This window comes from Muscardinus avellanarius, assembly GCF_963383645.1.
Source record: "Muscardinus avellanarius genome assembly, chromosome: 3".
Taxonomy (NCBI): domain Eukaryota; kingdom Metazoa; phylum Chordata; class Mammalia; order Rodentia; family Gliridae; genus Muscardinus; species Muscardinus avellanarius.
The window spans coordinates 147991643-148012066 of NC_137788.1; the positions used below are offsets into that span (position 1 = coordinate 147991643).

At 52.0% G+C, this 20424-nt stretch overlaps 1 protein-coding gene across 1 annotated transcript; it reads left to right on the plus strand.

Annotated features, from left to right (window-relative positions):
* Window positions 1-350: 350 nt before the first annotated feature.
* PLIN1 (perilipin 1) lies at window positions 351-13958 on the plus strand (the record flags this gene model as incomplete). Its single annotated transcript, XM_080692973.1, has 8 exons — window positions 351-395; window positions 4896-5100; window positions 7422-7504; window positions 8580-8844; window positions 9126-9298; window positions 11603-11794; window positions 12661-12906; window positions 13620-13958. 8 exons carry the CDS (start codon window positions 351-353, stop codon window positions 13956-13958), a joined length of 1548 nt encoding a protein of 515 aa, XP_080549099.1.
* Between the last annotated feature and the right edge of the window lie 6466 nt (window positions 13959-20424).

Here is a 20424-nt window from a genome sequence, read left to right on the forward strand (position 1 = left end):
TGAGACAGGAGAATCACGGGTTCGAGACCAGCCTCTGCAACTCAGCGAGCTCTTGTTTCAAAATAAAAAAACAAAAAAGGCTGGGGTGTAGCTAGGAGGTAGAATTTTCAGTCAAAAAGAAAGAAAGAAAGAAAAAGAAACACCAGTAGGCTGTGGGACAACTTGTTGTTCTGAGACCCTAAGGAGTGACATCTACCTACGAAACTTCTATGAGAGCAGGTGAGCTCCCAGGCAGCCGGGGCCAGTGGGTGGCCACGGGAGGCCGGGAACTGACCTTGTGAACTGAACTGACATCAGCCCGTGGGCTTCTGATGGACCTGGGACTCTGCTTTGCAGCGTGAAGAGCTAGGATGGCCGCCAACCGGGGCCCGACTTTGCTGGATGGAGAATTCCCTGTAAGTACCGTGGGCTCATGTGAGACAGGGGTGGGCAGCCGAGGAGGATGGAGCAGGAGGAAGGGAGGTTCGGAGATGCCTGTTACAATCCCAGTTCAAAGACCACGTCTCAGCTGTTCCTGTCCTTGTACCTTTTGCAGGGTGATGTGGAGGATCTGAGGATGGGGGGAGATACCTATCAAAAACTAAGCCCAGCTGGGTGTGGTGGCACACTCTTGTCCTCTCAGTACTTGGGAGGCTGAGACAAGAGGATCACAGGGTTCGCGGCCAGCCTCAGCAGCTTAGTGAGGATCTGTGCAACTTAGTGAGACCCTGTTTCCAAATAAAATATAAAAAATAGGTGGGGAACCCTGGAGCTAGAAGATCCCTGAGTTCCATCCCCAGTGCCACAAACAAACCAACCAACCCCCAAAAAACTAAGCCCAGAGCCAGTCATGGTGGCGCACACTTGTAATCATAGCACCTGGGAAGCTGAGACAAGAGGACTGTAGGTTCGTGGCCATGCTCAGCTACTTAGGCCCTCTGTTACTTAGTGAGGCCCTATTTCAAAGTAAAGAATAAAAAATAGGACTGAGGGTGCAGCTTTGAGTTAGAACGTCCCTGGGTTCAATCCCTAGTACCACAACAAAGCAAAACTAATCCCGGTCAGGTATGGTAGCATATCCCTGTAATCCCAGTACTTGGGAGGGTAAGATAGGAGGATCGCAGGTTGGAAGCCAGACACTTAGCAACTTAGCATGACCTTGTCTCAAAATAAATAAGTAAAAAAAGCCGGGCGCGGTGGCGCACACTTGTAATCCCCGCGCTTGGGAGGCTGAGACAGGAGAATCGCACGGGTTCGAAGCCAGCCTCAGCTACTTAGTGAGGCTCTCAGCAACTTAGTGAGACCCTGTTTCCAAATAAAATATAAAACAGGTCTGGGAGTATAGCCCAGAGGTAGAAAAAGCCCCTGGGATCCATCCCCAGTGCAAATAAATAAATAAATAAAGGGTTGGGGGCGCAGCTCAGAGGTAGAAGGTCCTGGGTTCAATTCTCAATCACACACGCATACACATGCACACACACACACACACACACACACACACACACACACCACCACCACCACCATCACCACCACCAACAACAAAGTCCTTTGGAAGAAAAGGACAGAAATCCTGGCTGTTTGGGGGGGCTTGACGGGAAGGAGCTACTGGGCTCTGGACCCTGATATGAGAGTCCACCTTTCCTCATGCAGAGCCGTCGCCCTGCGCCACTCCTGGGTCACTCACTGCGAGCGGCTGGCCCGGCGGTGCTGTGCCGGGCAGTGACTGGGGTGTCCAGCGTGTGGGGTGTTTATCTCTGTCCTGGTTTCACTGTGACTTGGAGTAATTTCGATACTTTTAAATGTACTTGTTGTCTCTTGCTAGTTTGGCATGGTTCAGAGTTAGTGAAGTTTAAAAATTATGAGGCCATCTCACTGCAAATTAGGTGCAAAGTAACCTCCGTAATAGGGATGGCCGGGTAAGCGTTGTACTGACGCTGAGCAGAGAGACCTAAAGCGGACACATGCAGTGAGTCCTTCCTGACAGAGGGGGGATCTCCCTTTCCCAGCATCCTTTTCTCCCCTTGGGCTTTGTCTAAAACAACCCTTGATGGCTCTGCCCAAAATATTGAAGAAAATGTTTTTTTGTTCATGTATACTCATAACCTTTTTCTACTTCCAATTTCCAACTTGCCCGCCGTATGAAAAGCTAAATACTGTGGTCCAGTGTCCGCGTGTGTCTCCTTGCGGGTCCTGTAACAGCTTTCTGCAGACAGAACAGGCTAGGCGCTCACCTCCAGGGCAGACCCTGCCACAGAGGCGCGTTCACAGCCCCGCGGAGCCTGAGCATCTGAGCCAGACCCCTGGGGTCTTCTCATTTTACCTCTGTGAATCCTCATAAGACGAGGCACAAGTATAGAGTAAGGGCCTCCTTTCACCAGCACTCCCCTCAAATCCATGGCCAACCCGCCTCACCTTCACCTCGATGATTTTGAAGCCAACCCCAGGTATGCCATTTCACGCAAGCCCAACTTGGAATCCTGCCTCTGCCTCTTACGAGCTGTGTGACCTTGGATAAGTCACTTCACGTCTCTGGTGTCCGTCTCATCAGCAATGGTGGTGACAATGAGGACTCAGAGGGTCCCTGTGAGAATGAAGAAAGTTCATGCCACCAGGGCACCCGACCAGCTCCGGGGGCATATGGCACCCGGTAAACTGCCCAATAGAAATGCTTCAAGAAGAGCACAGCACCCCAGGGAGGAGGAGGGATGGTCCCACTCCCCCCTGCATGCTCAAGCTACATCTGGAGACTTCAAGTCTGAGTGCTGTTTTGTTTTTTGTTTTTTTTTTTTCCAGTACTGGGGATGGAACCCAGGGGCATTCTACCTCTGATCTACACTCCTAGCCCTATTTTTTTTATTCTTTATTTTGAAACAGGGTGAGTGCTATATTTTTGAGGGGGCTATTGGGGGATGAACTCAGAGACAGTCTTCCTCTGAGCTATACCCCCAGCCTTCTTTATCTTGAAACAGGTTCTCACTAAGTTGCTGAGAGTCCTTCTAAGTTGCTGAGGCTGGCCTCAAACTTGGAATCCTCCTGTCTCTGACTTCCAATTACCTGTCTCAGTCTCCCAAGTATAAGTGCTGTATTTTTAAGAATGACAATGTAAAGCCGGACTCTGTGACACACATCTATAATTCTAGCTACTTGGGAGGCTGAGGCAGGAGAATCACAAGCTGGAGGCCGGCATGGGCAATTTAGTGAGATCTTGTCTCAAAATAAAAATTTTAAAAAGGGCCAGGGTATAGTTCATGGTGGAGCATTTACCTAGCATCCATCCCTAGCACTGCAAAAAAAAAAAAAAATGCCAAACTGTATCTTGTCCAGGGGAGGTGGTCACCAGTCCATGGTGTAAAACATTTATAAACTGAGACCTAGGCTTGGTGGGCATGGCGGTGCCTGTAATTCTAGTGCTTGGGAGGCTGAGACAGGAGGGTTGCAGGTTCGAGGCCAGCCTTAGCAATAGTGAGAGCCTCGGCAATTTAGTGAGATCCTATTTCAAATTTTTAAAAAATAAAAACCCCAAACAGGCTGAGGGCATAGCTAGGAGGTAGCATGCCCCTGACCTTGATCCCCAGTACCCAAAAAACAAAAACTAAAAAAGGCCGGGGGTGCAGTTCAGAGGTAGAACATCCTTGGATTCAAGCCCCAGTACAACAAACAAACAAACACGAACACCAGGGGAGGAACTGGAGCTGCTACGTGCAGAGACGGGACCTCCCGAGGGAGACGCTGGACTTCAAATATGTGAAGGGCCAGTCGTGAGTGATGAAATAGACGTGCTCGGGTTGTTCCAGAGCTCAGAGGGTAGGACGGGCTGGAGGCTGACCTCAGCTCAGCAGAGCTGTCCAACAGGGGGCCCAGGCATGGCCAGGAGGGAGACACCCAAATCCAAGCCTGGCGGGGGATTCTGGATAGGGCTCTTGTCCGAGAGCCCTGGGGAGGCCAAGATTCTGTGCAGTTGGCAGATGGAAACCTAGGCGGTCTGCGGGCTGCGGTTCTGACTGCCACTTGCCTCTCCTGTGAACTCTCCTGGGCCGGCCTTTGGCTTAGGCACGGGAACAACAAGCCCAGAGTCACTGGGAGAGAAAGCGTCCAGGCAACTGATCGATCACAGCGTGGGGGCCAAGGGAAGGAGGCAGCGGCTTCTGTCTGAGGGAGGAGACTCCGGAAGCCTCACGGAGAAGCGATGGTGAAGGGCAGGAAGGGACGAGGAGGGAAGGTGAGCGTCCCTGGCAGTGGACGACATCGATGGGCAGGGAGGCAGGAGCTCAGAAAAGGCTGAGATGGTCAGGCATGGTGGCGCACACCGGTGATCCCGATACTCGGGAGACTGAGGCAGGAGGATTGCAGGTTCAAAGACAGCCTCAGTGACATAGAGAGGCAGACTCAGCGATCTAGCGAGACCTGTCTCCAAACAAAAAATAAAAGGGGTTGTGGGTGTAGCTTGGAGATAGAATGGCGCTGGGTTCAATCCCTAGTACAGAGAGAGAGAGAGAGAGAAAGAAAAGAAGAAGGAGGAGGAGGAGGAGGAGGAGGAGGAGGAGGAGGAGGAGGAGGAGGAGGAGGAGAAAGGATTAGATGACGCTACAACTCAAAGGTAGACTAAAGTTCCAGGTTGATGTGTTAATGCCACCTGCTCTCTGCCAATGAGTCTGCAAGGCCCTCAGGGGGAGCTGGTGTTTGGCCTGGTCCCTGGAGAGCAGAGGCCGCCCAACAGCTCTCCAGAGCCCGGGTCGTGGCCAGGAGGGCACAGCAGTCTGGCTTTCATTTCCCCCATGGGCTCCCATGACTGGGGCATCTGAGGACGCTTTTGGATTCAGGCCGGCCTGGCCATTGGACTGCACGATCCCGGGGCTACCTTCCCGGGGGTGGGGGGCTGGAGAGGGGGGAGACGTGACCGTGCTCCTTCCCCCCAGGAGCAGGAGAATGTGCTGCAGCGGGTCCTGCAGCTGCCAGTGGTGAGCGGCACCTGCGAGTGTGTGCAGAAGACCTACACCAGCACCAAGGAAGCCCACCCCCTGGTGGCCTCCGTGTGCAACGCCTACGAGAAGGGCATGCAGGGCGCCAGCAGCCTGGCCGCCTGGAGCATGGAGCCCGTGGTCCGCAGGCTGTCCACCCAGTGTGAGTGCTCGGCCCCTGACGCCCGCTGCCACCTGTCTGTCTGTCGGCCTGTCTGTCCTCTGATGCCTGCTCATCTGTCTTCTGACAGCTTCTGTCTCATTGCCCGGCCTTCCCATCTATGGACATATGGACACAGAAACAGACTTAGACACAGATCCCTCGCATGCGGCCTGCCTCATGAGAGCCCGCTGGCATTTTCCTAGGATGACAGCCCAAGAGTTTGCAGGGGAAGGGACAGGCAGAGCTTCGAGGGCAGGGGAAAGGGGCAACAGAACAGACACCCACCAGGCACCACCACCAGCAGCATCCATGACCAGCAGTCCAGCAGGGAGGCCCCAGCAGCAGGCACTAGGGCCCCAGGGTGTGGATGGAGAGGGGCTGCTGCCGATGGTACCAGCTGGTGACAGGAGGGGGCAGCAGAGAGCGACCTGCCGGGCCCTGGAAGTGGGAGACAGGAGACCCTGTGAGCCTTACAGAGCCGCCCCTGCAAATCCTTCCAGCCCCATCTGAAAACATGGTCTCCAAGACGCAGCTTTTGACAACGCTGGGAGAAATCCCAACAGCTAAGAAGTCTAGTACCTTCCAGTCTCCTAACTAGAGAACTGTGTCCAGCAAGTTCTCCACATCCCATCCCTGGGTCTCATTCTGCCCAATCAGAAGGCAGACAAGTCCTTCAGGCTCTTTGCTGGCTGGGTAATTGTGTGTGTGTGGGGGGGGGATAAAAATCAGGAGAAAGAATGAAATTAAAAAGCACATAAATTAGCCGGGTGTGGTGGCGCACACTTGTAATCCCAGCATTCGGGAGGGTGAGACCTGGAGGATCATGGTTCGCGGACAGCCTCAGCTACTTAGTGAGGCCCTCTGCAACTCAGTGAGACCCGGTTTCAAAATAAAGAATAAAAAATAGGACAGGGGGTGTAGCTCAGAGGTCAAATGCCCCTGGGTTCCATCCCCAGACCCGCAAAAAAAAAAAAAAAAAAAAAAAGCACATAAATACCCTTTAGAATTATGGACCCAGCTGCTCAGGAGGCTGAGACAGGAGGATTGTAGTTTGGAGGCCAGCCCTGGCAACTTAGACGTATCAGTCTCAAGTTTATTTTATTTATTTATTTTTGTGGTACTAGGGATGGAACCCAGGGACATTTTACCTCTGAGCTCCACCCCCAGTCCTATTTTTAGTATTTTTGGTATTTATTTATTTATTTATTTAGGTGGTACTGGGGTTCCTGGAAGCCCTTCTACCTCCAGGCTACACTCCCAGACCTATTTTTTTATATTTTTATTTGGAAATAGGGTCTCTTAAGCCAGCGTGGCTGACTTCGAACCTGCGCTATCCTCCTGTCTCTGCCTCCCAAGCGCGGGGATTACAAGCGTGAGCCACCACGCCCAGCTAAAAGTTGAATTTTTTTTATTTTTTATTTATTTATTTTTTGTGTGGTACTGGGGGTGGAACCCAGAGGCTTTCTACCTCCGGGCTATACTCCCAGACCTATTTTTGGAAACAGGGTCTCACTAAATTACTGAGAGCCTCACTAAGTAGCTGAGGCTGGCTTCGAACCTGTGTGATCCTCCTGTCTCAGCCTCCCAAGTGCAGGGATTACAAGCGTGCACCACCACGCCCGGCTGTATTTTTGGTTTTTGAAATAGGGTCTCACTGAGTTACGAAGGGCCTCGCTAAGTAGCTGAGGCTGTCCGCAAAACACGATCCTCCAGTCTTTGCTTCTCAAATGGTGAAATTACAAGCATGCGCCACCACACCTGGCAAGTTAAAATTTTTTTTTAAAGACCAGGCTGGGGCAGGAGGGTGCCACTCAGGGCATCGCTGGGTTCAACCCCTAGTACCATACACACACACACACACACAAAGGAAGAGCGTGGGTGCGCATGGGAGGTCGGAGCCACTGAACTCTCCCACAGCCCCTGCGCAGTGTCCCTGAAGCATTTTCCACCCCTGGCGTGTGCCTCCTCTCTGGGGAGCTCTCCCCGGCTGTAATCCCCTACACACTGTCGCCATCTCAGCGCCCAGTGGTTAGAAGCAAGGGCCATGAGCAATCGGGAACCTATGGGGGCTGTGGCTGGCCTTAGCCACCTCTGGTTCTCAGCAGCCCTCACCCAGCCCCAGCAGGACAAACACCAGGCTGAGTTCAGTGGCTCCAACCTCCCATGTGCGCCCACGCTTTCCCTCACTTCACCCAGAGCCCAGCAGCAGGGGTGCAAGGGGAGACGACAAAGGGCTTCGGGTTCATGGATGCCTGGAGGAAGCAGGTGCTTTCCTTGGTCCTCAGTGGGGGGCTGGCTCACTCCTGGCCCTTCCCTTCCAGTCATAGCTGCCAATGAGCTGGCCTGCAGAGGCCTGGACCACCTGGAGGAGAAGATCCCGGCCCTCCAGTACCCTCCGGAGAAGGTGAGTCCCTCCCTAATGTCCCACAGCACCCTTGCCTCAGGGAGGAGAGCCGAGCATCTTCTGCCACTGTGGCCTCCAGGCTGTTCTTCCTCTCCCGGTGGGGCCAGCTGGAGGCAGGGTTTAGGGGACATCAGGCACAAGCCCAGGACAAACTCAAATAGGAACTTGGGATAGGTCCCACTCCTACCTGACACCCAGTGCCGGGCACCTGGGTCTGTGTGGGGCTGCACTGGACACTTGGTGACTACAGCTGCCCGAGATCACGCCACACTCGTTAGGACCCCAGGGCTGCAGCCTGGGTCCTAGAGACACGGGTCCTAGAAACCCAGCCCTTGTGGACTATGGGGTGGACCAAGTCACTGTGCCTGGCTACACGTTCACCGGGCGGTTGCTACAGTCAGGTCCTCGTGGGCACTTAGGAATAAGCTTCAGTCTGTAGCTTCCTGTATTTGGCAGACCAACCATACGCCCATCCCTCTGGCCTCCCCTGAGCCTGCCCTTGCCAGGGGCCACAAAGTGCTTCCCCAAGCACTCTCACTCTTGCCAACCCTGTGGGGCAGGGCTTGCAGCCCCCATGCACAGATGAGAAACAGCCACCACACCCGGCCCCACGGCCGAGCACGGGCACTGCAAGAGGGCAGGTCTGTTTGGCTCTGAGTACTGTGTTCTTTGCTCCCCAGTTTTCCACAAAAAGGACACAATAATGTCACTGTCACAGAGGAGCTCCCCGGCTCCCCAGGGGAAGGCAGATTATTTCAGTGCAGAACCTGGAGGAGGATCATCTACATCTGTAAACCAATATAAATGCAGATGGGGGTGGCCAGTGTTCTGAGGGAGGGACACGAGACGGGATTTGTGTGCACAGGGTGTCAGGACAGTGCCACCCCTGGGGGCAGGATCTTGACAGGCAGGGGGCTAGGGTGGCTGGCACAGGGAGGGCATGGCTTTCACTGCAAAGCCCAGCTTGGTCCAGGAGCCCTCGTACGGGTGCCAGTCCCCTGGACCTTTCAACGAGGCCTTCCAGGAGCTGGGCCTGCGGGGGCTCACGTGGCTGACCCTCCTTCATCGCCCCCAGCTTGCCTCTGAGCTGAAGGACACCATCTCCACACGCCTTCGCAGCGCCAGAAACAGCATCAGCGTGCCCATCACCAGCACTTCCGACAAGGTCCTGGGGGCCACTATGGCCAGCTGTGAGCTGGCCTTGGGGGTGGCCAAGGAGACCGCAGAGTATGCCGCCAGCACCCGCGTGGGACGGCTGGCCTCTGTCGGGGCTGACCTCGCCCTAGGCAGCGTGGAGAAGGTGGTGGGCCTCCTCCTCCCTCCCGCCAAGGAGGAGCCAGGTACTTTGACCCTGAGGAGCTGCCCCCTCCCCCAGGCGCCCGGGGATCAGCAGAAGGTGCCAGGGCTCACTGGGATAGGGAAGGCCCGGCAGGATTTTCAGAGGGATCCCTAATCACTTAGTGACTTCCACATCTGTAGAGGGAAAGCGGGTTGAGCACATCACGCATAAGTTTGAGTCAGAGAGCCGGGAAGGATCACCTTCCAGCCCAAGACACAGCCTGGCCTTCCCTAGCCCTCCTCTGAGCTGTTTTTCCTTCTTTCTCCCCAAATCCCCACCCAGTCTCTGTTCCTGGACGCCAGCGGGCGCAGAAGGCCCCCAAGGGCAAGCCGAGCCTCATGTACAGGGTCGGGGCCCTGGCCAACACCCTCTCCCACCACACCGTGCAGACCACGGGCTGGGCGCTGAAGAAGGGCCACTCCCTGGCCATGTGGGTCCCGGGTGTGGCGCCCCTGGTGAGTGTCTGCCCTGAGGCTGCCTGACCCCTGCCTGGGAGCCTCGGGCCTCCCTTCCCTCCTGACCCCTTCCAACCAGGGCTGGGCTCGTGGGTCAGGCTGCAGGGGAGAGAGAACAGCAGCCACTTCTGTGGCCCACATCTTCCCCGAGTCCCCCTCACTCCCCTAGGTGGGCCTTGCTATGTGGGCCTCCCACCTGGAGGGAGCGACCCACCTGCTACCAGCACTAGGAAGTGTCATCCGCACACAAGCAGAGCATGAACCCTTCTGCTGGGGGGAGAAACAGCTGGCCCTGGCCTTGACTGCCCTGGATCCTGTTCTCCCTCCTAGAGGCTTCAGATTCCCACACCGCTGCACTCACCCCCGGGGAGGGCTAGCTCCTCACGGCCCCCAGCCCCACCCTTCTGTGTCTTTTACCTCTGATGGATGGACTTTTTTTTTTCCATAAAGAACTTTAGTTAAAAAAAAAAAAAACGAAGCTGGGTATGGTGGCACACACTTGTAATCCTAGCATTTGGGAGGCTGAGACAGGAGGCTTAAGGTTCGAGGACAGCCTCAGCAACTTAGTGAGGCCCTTTGCAACTCGGTGAGACCCTGTTTCAAAATAAAGAATTAAAAACAGGGCTAGGAATGCCTCTGGGCTCCATCCCCAGATCCCCCCCCCACAAAATAAATAAATAAAAATAGGGCTAGGGGTGTAGCTCAGAGGTAGAATGTCCCTGGGTTCCATCCCCAGTACCACGGGGGCGGGTGGGGGGGGACTGAGGCCAAAACTGGAAATAAAAACAACAGTAAGTTATGAAGGTTAGCAAAACAGGATGACCACTGTTGAGCTGTCATGTGAGTAGAAGCCCAGCTAGGCTCGGGTCATTCATTCAGACACAGGTGGACTGAGGACCCACTGTGAGCCAGGCGTTGTGGCCCCAGAGGGTTGTACAAGCAGTGGTTCGCTTCCGCCCCTGCCCTGAGGGTCACCTGCCAGTGACGCTGGGACTGATCTGCGCGCCTGGAGTGGGTAGGACTGGATCAGGGACACCATTCACGCAGTCCCTGAAAGCCATAAGATAAGGAAACCTGGTTTGCGGGATGACTTGCTTTTGTCTCCTACAAGACATCAAAAATGTTCATATCAGCCATATCTTTAGCCAACAACTGGGAGAAATGCAGGTGTCCATCCACAGTAGAATGGGTAAAGGGTGGGAAATTCATACAAGGGAATATTACACAGAGATGAAAGAGAAGAAAACACTTGGAATATGCAACGAGGGTGGCTGTCATATCCACCATCATGTGCAGTTACAGAAACTCTCCATGAGCAAATACACACTGTACGATCCACTTATAAAAATTAAAAATATGCATGGGGGCGGGGGTGCGGCTCAGCGGTAGAATGCGTGTTTAGCATGGTGAAGCCCTGGGCTCAATCTCAGCACCAAGATAGCCCTTCCCTCCCCTCCAATAAAAACATGATAATAGGCGGTCAGAAATTGTGGCCACTCTTGGGGGAACGGGGTCGATCGGGGGCACTGGGGGTTTTCTGTGGTGCTGAAAATGGTCTCTGTGTTGATCTGTGGTAGTTGTACAGGGCATATATCTATCTATCTATCTATCTATCTATCTATCTATCTATCTATCTATCTATCTACCTACCTATATGAAAATTCATAGAACTGTATGCTAAGGGTGTTTGCCAGTCGGTGCCACCAGGGAGTACTCACTAAAAGCCGGGCTTTGGTGGTCCGTGCCTAATCCCAGTATTTGGGGGGCTGAGACCAGAGGATCAGCAACTTGGTGAGACCCTGTCTCAAAATAAAATATAATAGGCCGGGCGTGGTAGCGCACGCTTGTAATCCCTGCGCTTGGGAGGCGGAGACAGGAGGATGGCTGGCTTAAGAGACCCGGTTTCCAAAAATAAAAAATAGGTCTGGGAGTATAGCCCGGAGATAGAAGGGCTTCCAGAAACCCCTGTACCACAAAAAAAAAAAAAAAAAGAATAAAAAATAGGGCTGGAGGTGTAGCTTGGAGGTAGAATGCCCCTGGGTTCAATCCCATGTGTGTGTGTGTGTGTGTGTGTGTGTGTGTGTGTGTGTGTGATATCTGTATATATATATAATATATATATATATATATTTATATATATATATATATATTTATATGTAGCATATATAGCCCAATATCTATACCGTTTTAGGAAACGTCTGCAGGGCTGGGCCTGCTAGCACCCTGCCCCGGGTGAGGGGCTCTGGTGTGGGCGCCCCGGCCTCTGCAAAGCTGCTAAGCCAGGTCGGCCCATCCCTCCCTTAGAGCAGGCTGGCCCAGTGGGGCGCGTCCGCAGCCATGCAGGTGGTGTCCCGGAGGGAGAGCGAGGTTCACGTTCCCTGGCTGCACAACCTGGCTGCCGCTCAGGATGAGGACCACGATGACCAGTCGAACTCAGAGGGAGAGGAGACAGAGGAAGAGGAAGAGTCGGAGACTGAGGAAAACAAGGTAAGCAAGGTAAGGACGAGAGCCCCGGGCCCCAGCATCCTCAGGGGGGAAGTGGAAGCTTGGGTGGGAAGGGGGTTCCGCTCCCGAAGCCCAGGGACGCCACGCATGGGGCAACGCTCTACCCACCCCAAAGGCACGGCCAAGGAAGGACTCCCATGTCACACTCTCGGCCCCTCACAGTGCCGCATAAAGACGCTGTCCACCTAGTACTTTGGAGGCTGAGACAGGAGGATGGTGGGTTCATGGCCAGCCTCAGCCACTTAGCGAGGCCCTCTGCAACTTAGTGAAACCTTCCTTCCTTCCTTCCTTTCTTTCTTTCTTTCTTTTTCTTTTTCTTTTTTTTTTTTTTTTTTAGGTACTGGGGATTGAACCCAGGGACATTTTATCTCCAAGTTACACCCCCAGCCCTAGTTTATTTTTATTTTGAAAGAGAGTCTCACTAGGTTGAAAAGAGTCTCACTCCTTGCTGAGGCTGTCCTTGAACCTGCGATCCTCCTGTCTCAGCCTCCCAAGTACTGGGATTACAAGCGTGCACCAGTTTAAGATCCTATTTCAAAATGAAAAACAACAACCAGAAATAAAGAAAATAAGACTGAGTGTAGCTCAGTAGTAGAATGCCCCCAGGTTTAATCTTCAGTACCACACACAAAAAGAGAGAGAGAAAGAGACAGAGGCAGAGAGAGGCAGGACAGAGATTATTGTCCACTTTGCAGATGAAGACACTGCGGTCCACAGAGGGGAAGAGACAGCTCACAGCAGAGCCAGGTCTTCTCAACACGGCATGCACACGCTTTCCCCTGGAGCTCTGGGGCTGGTGGAAGGGGGTGTCCGGGGAGTGGTGGCCGTGGGAGGTGCTGACTCTGCTCTGCCCTCAGGGAGCCGCCCTGCCCAGCCAGCAAGGCCTCCTGGGCAGCGTGGCGCACACGCTGCAGAGTGCCCTCCAGACCACCGTCGCGGCTGTGACCTGGGCGCCTGCAGCTGTGCTGGGCACGGCGGGGAGGATCCTGGGCCTGACGCCGGCCCAGCCTGTCATCTCCACCAAGGGGAGGGCCATGTCCCTGTCGGATGCCCTGAAGGGCGTTACTGACAACGTGATGGACACTGTGGTGCACTACATGCCGGTGAGTCCCACCCGCTGAGCCCTGGGGCCTGGACTGGACAGAAGGGGCTGCACCAGCCCCTGGAGACCCCCCAATCCTCAGCACCCAGGGACCTTGTGACATCTAAAACCTGTCTCAACCCCAAGAACATAGAAACCTCTTCCCACACCCCACTTCCATCTGGGTACATCCAGAGCTAAGCTCTCACCTTTCAGCTCCCAATTGAAGGACCTGGCAGGTGTGCGTGCCGCCCCAGGGCAGGGCTGGGGAGGCTGCCAGGGCACCCTGAGGGGCGAGCCATGAGTTCTAGGGACAGCAGCCAGCCCCATCCCAACGCTATCCCCTGTCACCAACAGGAAAAGCGGAAGGGACACGGTGCTAGCTCTTTGGGAGCCCCTGGCAAGTTACAGATGGAGCTGACCCATTGAGGGCCGGCCAGGGCAGGAAATGCCGGGATGGGGGGGGGCCGCTCACTCCCACCATGGGGCTGCCCAGGCAGTGACTAGGGCTGGGCCAATGTGTGGACCACTCAGCCCCAGTCCAAGGAAGGGTTAGTAAAACCACTGCCCGCCTCTGACCCCCAGAATGGCCCGAGGGGTCTGGACACTTTGGTTGACAAGCTTGCCCTGCCTGAGGCCTGAGGAGGCAGATCAGGGCTGGCAGGACCTCAGGGGTCTCCCTGGCGGCCCCTCCCCATCCTGCCTAAGCGGATCCCTTTCGCTGCTTGGTCTCAGCTCCCTAGGCTGTCGCTGATGGAGCCCGAGAGCGAATTCCGAGACATCGACAACCCTCCGCCCCCTGTGGAGCGCAAGGGCTCGGTGGTTCTGTCCTCCTCCAGCCCCGAGCTCCTCTCGCCCCGGCCCTCGCAGCCCCGCGGCGGCCTGCGCAGGAGCCTGGGCGCGCCCTCCTGCTCTGGCCCGGAGGACAAGGGCGAGACCTCTCTGCGCCCCGGCTTCCTGGCCATGCCCCGCGAGAAGCCCATGCGCAGGGTCAGCGACAGCTTCTTCCGGCCCAGCGTCATGGAGCCCATCCTGGGCCGCGCGCAGTACAGCCAGCTGCGCAAGAAGAGCTGAGCCGCGGTGCCCCCTCCCCGCGGGCCGCCCCCAGGCCCGGCTGGTTCCTCTAAGAAATCTACAGAGCCTAGCTTCCACGTTGATCCCCGCAGAGCGGGCCCCCTGGGAGCCCAGCCTCCTCCTCGGGTGCCGCCAAGGCACATGCCAGTTTTAAAGCATCTTTTGGGGGTGCCCATCAGAGCCAATTTTTAAGGGGCCGATTTCTAAGAGCAGCAGCCTGTTCTGATGTTGTGGCTTATTTTTTGTTGTTGTTGTTGTTTACTAAAAAAAGTAATCGCTTAACTTAATCGCTTCCTTCTTTAACCAAACTTGTGGCTAAAATTTGACTTTTGTCTGTTTACAACATTCAGATCCCTTCTCTGTGGACAAATATTTGTTGCCAAGGAGTATAGTGTCACCGGCCTAAAATGATGTCTGTGATGTTTGTGACATTTTTAGCACTGAGTTCAGAGATCCTCTGCTTCTCTGGGCTCTCAGCAGACCACATTGAGGGAAACGGCAATGGGGCGCCTCCTGTGTTTACTTAAAACATTGGTATCACTTTTAGGTACCCCCTGTCCTGCCCCTGTGCCACGCCCGTCTCTGAAGCACCTGCCACCTTCCTGCTCACAGCTGCATTCCATTTGCATAACATCTGCCTTCTGCCTGCATAGTTACTCTTTGAAATGCTGGGACCCCCAGGTGCGGGGGGATCACAGCGGTAATCCTCTACCCCAGATAGTCTATATTATGTGGACCATATATACAGACTCTATATAGCTGCTGTTTGTTTCAGATTCTGTTTTGGGGAATGTTAATATCTGGTAAGTCTCGGAAATGCATAAATATAATTTAAAAATTTAAATATTGCAAAAGAGTGTGTTTTCTTCTCTGAGTCCCCCAGTTCTTGTGTATATCCTTCCAGTTATAGACTGTGCATCGCAAGGATGTGCCGGTATAGCCCCGCCAGCCACTCCCCCTGGGCACTGGTGTACCTACTGTGTGGACAGGGCTGGCCACGCCCCCTGCCATACACACCACACCCAGCAGTTCCCGGAGGCTGGAGGGGGGTGGATCTGGCAAGAGTAACCCTTATCAATTGTGAACGTGTTATTACCAATCTCACTAACCCATGTCGGGAGGGAGGAAGGGGGAGTGGGATATGAAAGGAAATAACCCCAATTGCTGTGTACATGTATGTTTTGGTTTGGGGATTAGAGGTAGCTTTTGTTTTATTTTAGCTTAGAGGTAGAATGCCTCTGGGAATTGAACCCAGAGGCATTCTACCTCTAAGCTATACCCCCCAGCCCAATTTTATATCTTATTTGGAAACAGGGTCTCGCTAGTTTGCTAAGAGCTTATTTGCTGAGGCTGGCTTTGAACATGCAGCCCTCTGTCTCAGACTCCTAAGCACTGGGATTGCAAACATACATCACCAGGCCCCGGCTCATGCGCGTATGTTTGTAACTCACGGAACCTCATGTGTTGTGTAATTGCAATGCACCAAAAAATTACGGGGGAGAAAGGGCTCTGGAAATCACCTGGGCTATCTGCGACCCACAGTTCTGCCGCTCCTCTTACTAAACCACGCTGCAGTCGGCAGGAAGCGGAACTCTCCTCAGCTTTTGAGAACAGGGCCTGGGCTGGGCTGGGCTGCAGCAGTTACCGGGCCAGCCAGGCCAGATCCTACACCCGGCCCTGGACCTCACTTGGGGAAGACAGCACAGAAAATAGTGTAAGTTGTAAACATCACTCTTTTGGTGCCCTGAGTCTATATATCAGTATTTTTAAACATATTTTGGCTGGAAACAAGGACAAGGTAACTCCTTTAAATGTCAGGACTATGCTTCCTTGACTCTAGGCTTGATGGGGACATTTACTTATTTACTTATTTACTTATTTATTTAGTGGTACTGGGGATTGAACCCAGTGGCATTCTACCTCTGAGCTATATCCCCAGACCTATTTTATTTATTTATTTATTTATTTATTTATTTATTTATTTATTTAATTTAGGGTCTGGGGATGGAACTCAGGGGCATTTGACCTCTGAGCTATACCCCCTCCGCTATATTTTATTCTTTTTTTATTTTTTTGGTGGTACTGGGGGTGGAACCCAGGGGCTTTCTACCTCCGGGATATACTCCCAGAATTATTTTATACTTTATTTGAAAACAGGGTCTCACTAAGTTGCTGAGAGCCTAAGTAGCTGAGGCTGGCTTTGAACCTGCATGATCCTCCTGTCTCAGTCTCCCAAGCACTGGGATTATAAGTGTGCGCCACCATGCCCAGCTTATTCTTTATTTTGAAACAGGGTCTCACTAAGCTGTGGAGGGCCTCACTAAGTAGTTGGGGCTATCCACGAACCGCGATCCTCCAGTCTCAGCCTCCCGAATGCTGGAATTATAAGCGTGCACCACCACACCTGGCTCTATTTTATTTTGAAGCAGGGTATCACTAAGTTTCAGAGGCTGGCTTCAAACCTGAAATCCTCCTATCTCAGCCTCCCAAGTACTGGGATTGCAAATGTGTTCCACCACGCCTGGGTGATGCGGGACTTTCTTTGTTCTGGGAAGCATCACTATGGTCACCAAGACATTACGTGGTCAAGTGGATGCCATATTCAGCATCTTATCCAGAGCTTGAGATTGTCTACTTTTATCTTTTAGAAATGTGACGAGGGTAAAATAGTATCTTCTTGTGTATTCTTTTTCTCATGAACTCTTAAAAGTTTTTTATATTTTCTGGACACTAATCTTTTATCAACTATATATATCACATATATCTTCTTCCAAATTATGGTTTATCTTTTCATGGTTTATTTCTTGTGTGTGTGTGTGTGTGTGTGTGTGTGTGTGTGTGTGTGTGTGGTACTGGGGATGAAACCAAGGGACATTCTACCTCTGGCCTATACCTCCAGCCCTATTTTTTATTCTTTATTTTGAAACAAGGTCTCACTAAGTTGCAGAGGGCATCAATAAGTAGCTGAAGCTGGCCATGAACCCATGATCCTCCTGTCTCAGCCTCCCGAGTACTGGGATTACAAGTGTGTGCCACCACGCCTGGCTTCATGGTTTCTTTCAATGAACAAAAATCCTTAATTTTTGTTGTTGTTGTTGTTGTACTGGGAATTGAGGTCAGGGATATTTCACTTCTGAGCTATACTCCCAGCCTTTTTTTTTTTGGTGGTACTGGGTTCCTGGAAGCCCTTCTACCTCCGGGCTACACTCCCAGACCTACTTTTACATTTTTGTTTGGAAACAGGGTCTCCTAAGCCAGCGCGCGCGGCTGGCTTCGAACCTGCGCGATCCTCCTGTCTCTGCCTCCCAAGTGCGGGGATTACAAGCGTGCGCCACCACGCCCGGCTACTCCCAGCCTTTTTAATTTTTTATTTGGAAATGGTCTCACCAGGTTACTGAGAGTCTCACTGTTGCTGAGGCTGTCCTCAAACCTGCGATCCTCCTGCATCAGCCACCCAGGTACTGGGACTACAGGTATGTGCCATCCTATCTGGCTATAGGTTCTTAATTTTAACTTAGTAAAATTATCACTTCCTTTTAATTTATAGTTTGCAAATTTGAGTATGTTTTAAAAAGTGATTTCCTGAGCCAGGTGTGGTGACACTCACCTATAATCCCAGTACTTGGGAGGCTGAGACAGAAGGATTGCAGGCTCAGACCCAGTTTCAGTAATTTAGTGAAGCTGTCAGCAATTTAGTGAGCTTTAGTTTCAAAATAAAAAAATAAAATCTGGGGGGAGGGTGGTACATGTTTATAATCCCAGTACTTGGAAGGCTGAGACAAGAGGATCACAGGTTCACCTATCAGCATCAGCCAGCCTCAGCTACTTAGTGAGGCCCTCTGCAACTTAGTGAGACCTTGTTTTAAAATAACGAATAGAACCGGGTATGGTGGCACATGCTTGTAATCCCAGCATTTGGGAGGCTGAGACTGGAGGATCACAGTTCAAGGACAGCCTCAGCTATTCAGTGAGGCCCTTTGCAACTAACTCAGTGAGACCCGGTTTCAAAATAAAGAATAACAAATAAGGTTGGGGGTGTAGCTCAGATGTAGAATGCCCCTGGCTTCCATCCTCAGTACCACAAAAAGGAAAGAAAAGAAAAGAAAAGAAAAGAATAGCCAGGAATGGTAGTGCATGCTTGTAATCCCAGCATTTGGGAGGCTGAGACAGGAGGATCGTGGTTTGCAGACAGCCTCAGCTAGTGAGTCTCTTTACAACTCAGTGAGACCCTGTTTCAAAAAAATAAAGAATAAAAAATAGGGCTGAGGGTGTAGCTTGGAGGTCGAATGCCCCTGGGTTCCATCCCCAGTACCACACACACACAAAAAAAAATGAAAGTAAAAGTAGAGCTGAGGTGTAGCGTGGGGGTAGAATGCCCCTGGATTCAATCCCTAGTAACACACACACACACACACACACACACACACACACACACACACTCGCCCCCTCAGTTAGCCAAATTCCACAAAAGGAATTTCAACAGACTCAATTTATTTCAATCACCTGTCACTTTTGTTTGCCTGCCTGCCCGCCTGCCTGCCTTCCTGCCTTCCTTCCTTCCTTCCTTCCTTCCTTCCTTTTTTCTTTCTTTCTCTCTCCCTTCCTTCCCTCCCTCCTTCTTTCTCTCTTTCTTTCTTTTTCTGGTACTACTGAACCCAGGGGCTTAAGTTGCTGCGGTTGGTTATGAACCTCTGATCCTCCTGTCTCAGCCTCCCAAGTACTGGGATTACAGGCCTGCACCACCATGCTGGGCTACAGCCTTATTTTAGTAACTTCCAGTCATGGTTTCTGTTACTTGAGGCTGAGGGTTTCCTAAGATGACTCTATCTGAAGAGAGCTGGCAATTTCCACAACCTTTAATTATGTTCCCTACAACAGGCAATCTTCTATATACAAAATAAATTCACCTTCTGTTATTACATTAGAGTGCAGTTTCTTCAATGATGTGTGTGTGTGTGTGTGTGTGTGTGTGTGTGTGTGTGTGTGTGTGATGTTGGGGACAAAACCCAGGGGCATTCTACCTCTGAGCTACACCCCCAGCCCAATTATTTTATTTATTTATTTATTTATTTATTTATTTATTTATTTATTTATTTATTTGCAGTACTAGGGATGGAACCCAGAGGCAGTCAACCTCCAAGCTACAACTCCAGCCCTATTTTTTATTCTTTATTTTGAAACAGAGTCTCACTAAGTTGCAGAGAGCCTCAAGTAGCTAAGGCTGTCTGTGAACTGGGATTCTCCTGTCTCAGCCTCCCAAATACTGGAATTATAAGGATGTGCCACCCTGCCTGGCTCCCAGACCAATTATTTCTTTTTTCTTTTTTTCTTTTGTGGTACTGGGAATGGAACCCAGGAGCAGTCTACCTCTGAGGTACACCCCCAGCCCTATTTTTTATTCTTTTTTTAATGGTACTGGGGAGTGGAACCCAGGGGCTTTCTACCTCTGGGCTATACCCCCAGCCCTGTTTTTTATAATTAATTTGGAAACAGGGTCTCACTAAGTCGCTGAGAGCCTCACTCTGTAGCTGAGGCTGGCTTTGAACCTGTGCGATCCTCCTGTCTCAGCCTCCCAAGGGCTGAGATTACAAGGGTGTGCCACCATGCCCAGCGACATTATTTTTATAAGTGACAAATATGTTCCCAGAGGTTTTGTAACATCAGAATCAAACCCAGGGCTCCTACATGCTAGGCAAGAGTTCTACCACCGAGTCACAAAACCAGCTCTGTTTTAAAATTTTAATTAAAATTCAATCATGCAGCTGGGTGTAGTGGCACATACCTGTAACCCCAATACTTGGGAGGCTGAGTCAGGATGACTGCAGTTTGTGGCTAGCCTCAGCAACTTAGACCCTTCACAACTTAGTGGGATCCTATTTCAAAATAAAAATTAATATAGGGCTGGGGGTCTAGCTCAGAGTAGAATGCCCCTAGGATCAATCCCCAGTACTCCTCTCCTTCGAGATTCAACCATGCACTATGCTCCCAGTACACACAGTCCCTCAGAATCACAGAGGTGAGGACACCTAAGCCTCTTCTTGCCGGACCCGGGCTGGGTGGCATTGGGACTGGCACACCTGGAGAGTCCTGACCTAGCATCACCTCTCTTTCCTCCCCTGGTGACAAATTTCCCTTGACAACGACTACAAGGTGAACTTTAAGAAGGAAAGGGAGAGTCCAGCACGGTGCCATACCTCTGTAATCCCAAGTACTTGGGAGACTGAGACAGGAGTATTGCAGGTTGGAGGCCAGCCTAAGCAACTTAACCAGATCCCGACCGACTTCATGAGACTCAGTTTCAAGATAAAAAGGCTGGGGGTGTAGCTTGGAGGTAGAATGACCTCCAAGCCCAAGTACCTCCTGGTTCAACTCCCAGTACAAAAAATAAAAAAGGGAAAAGGAAAAAGGAAGGTACAGGAGAAATAAACTGATCAGAATCTGTACTGATTTAAAGAAGAAAAAGATG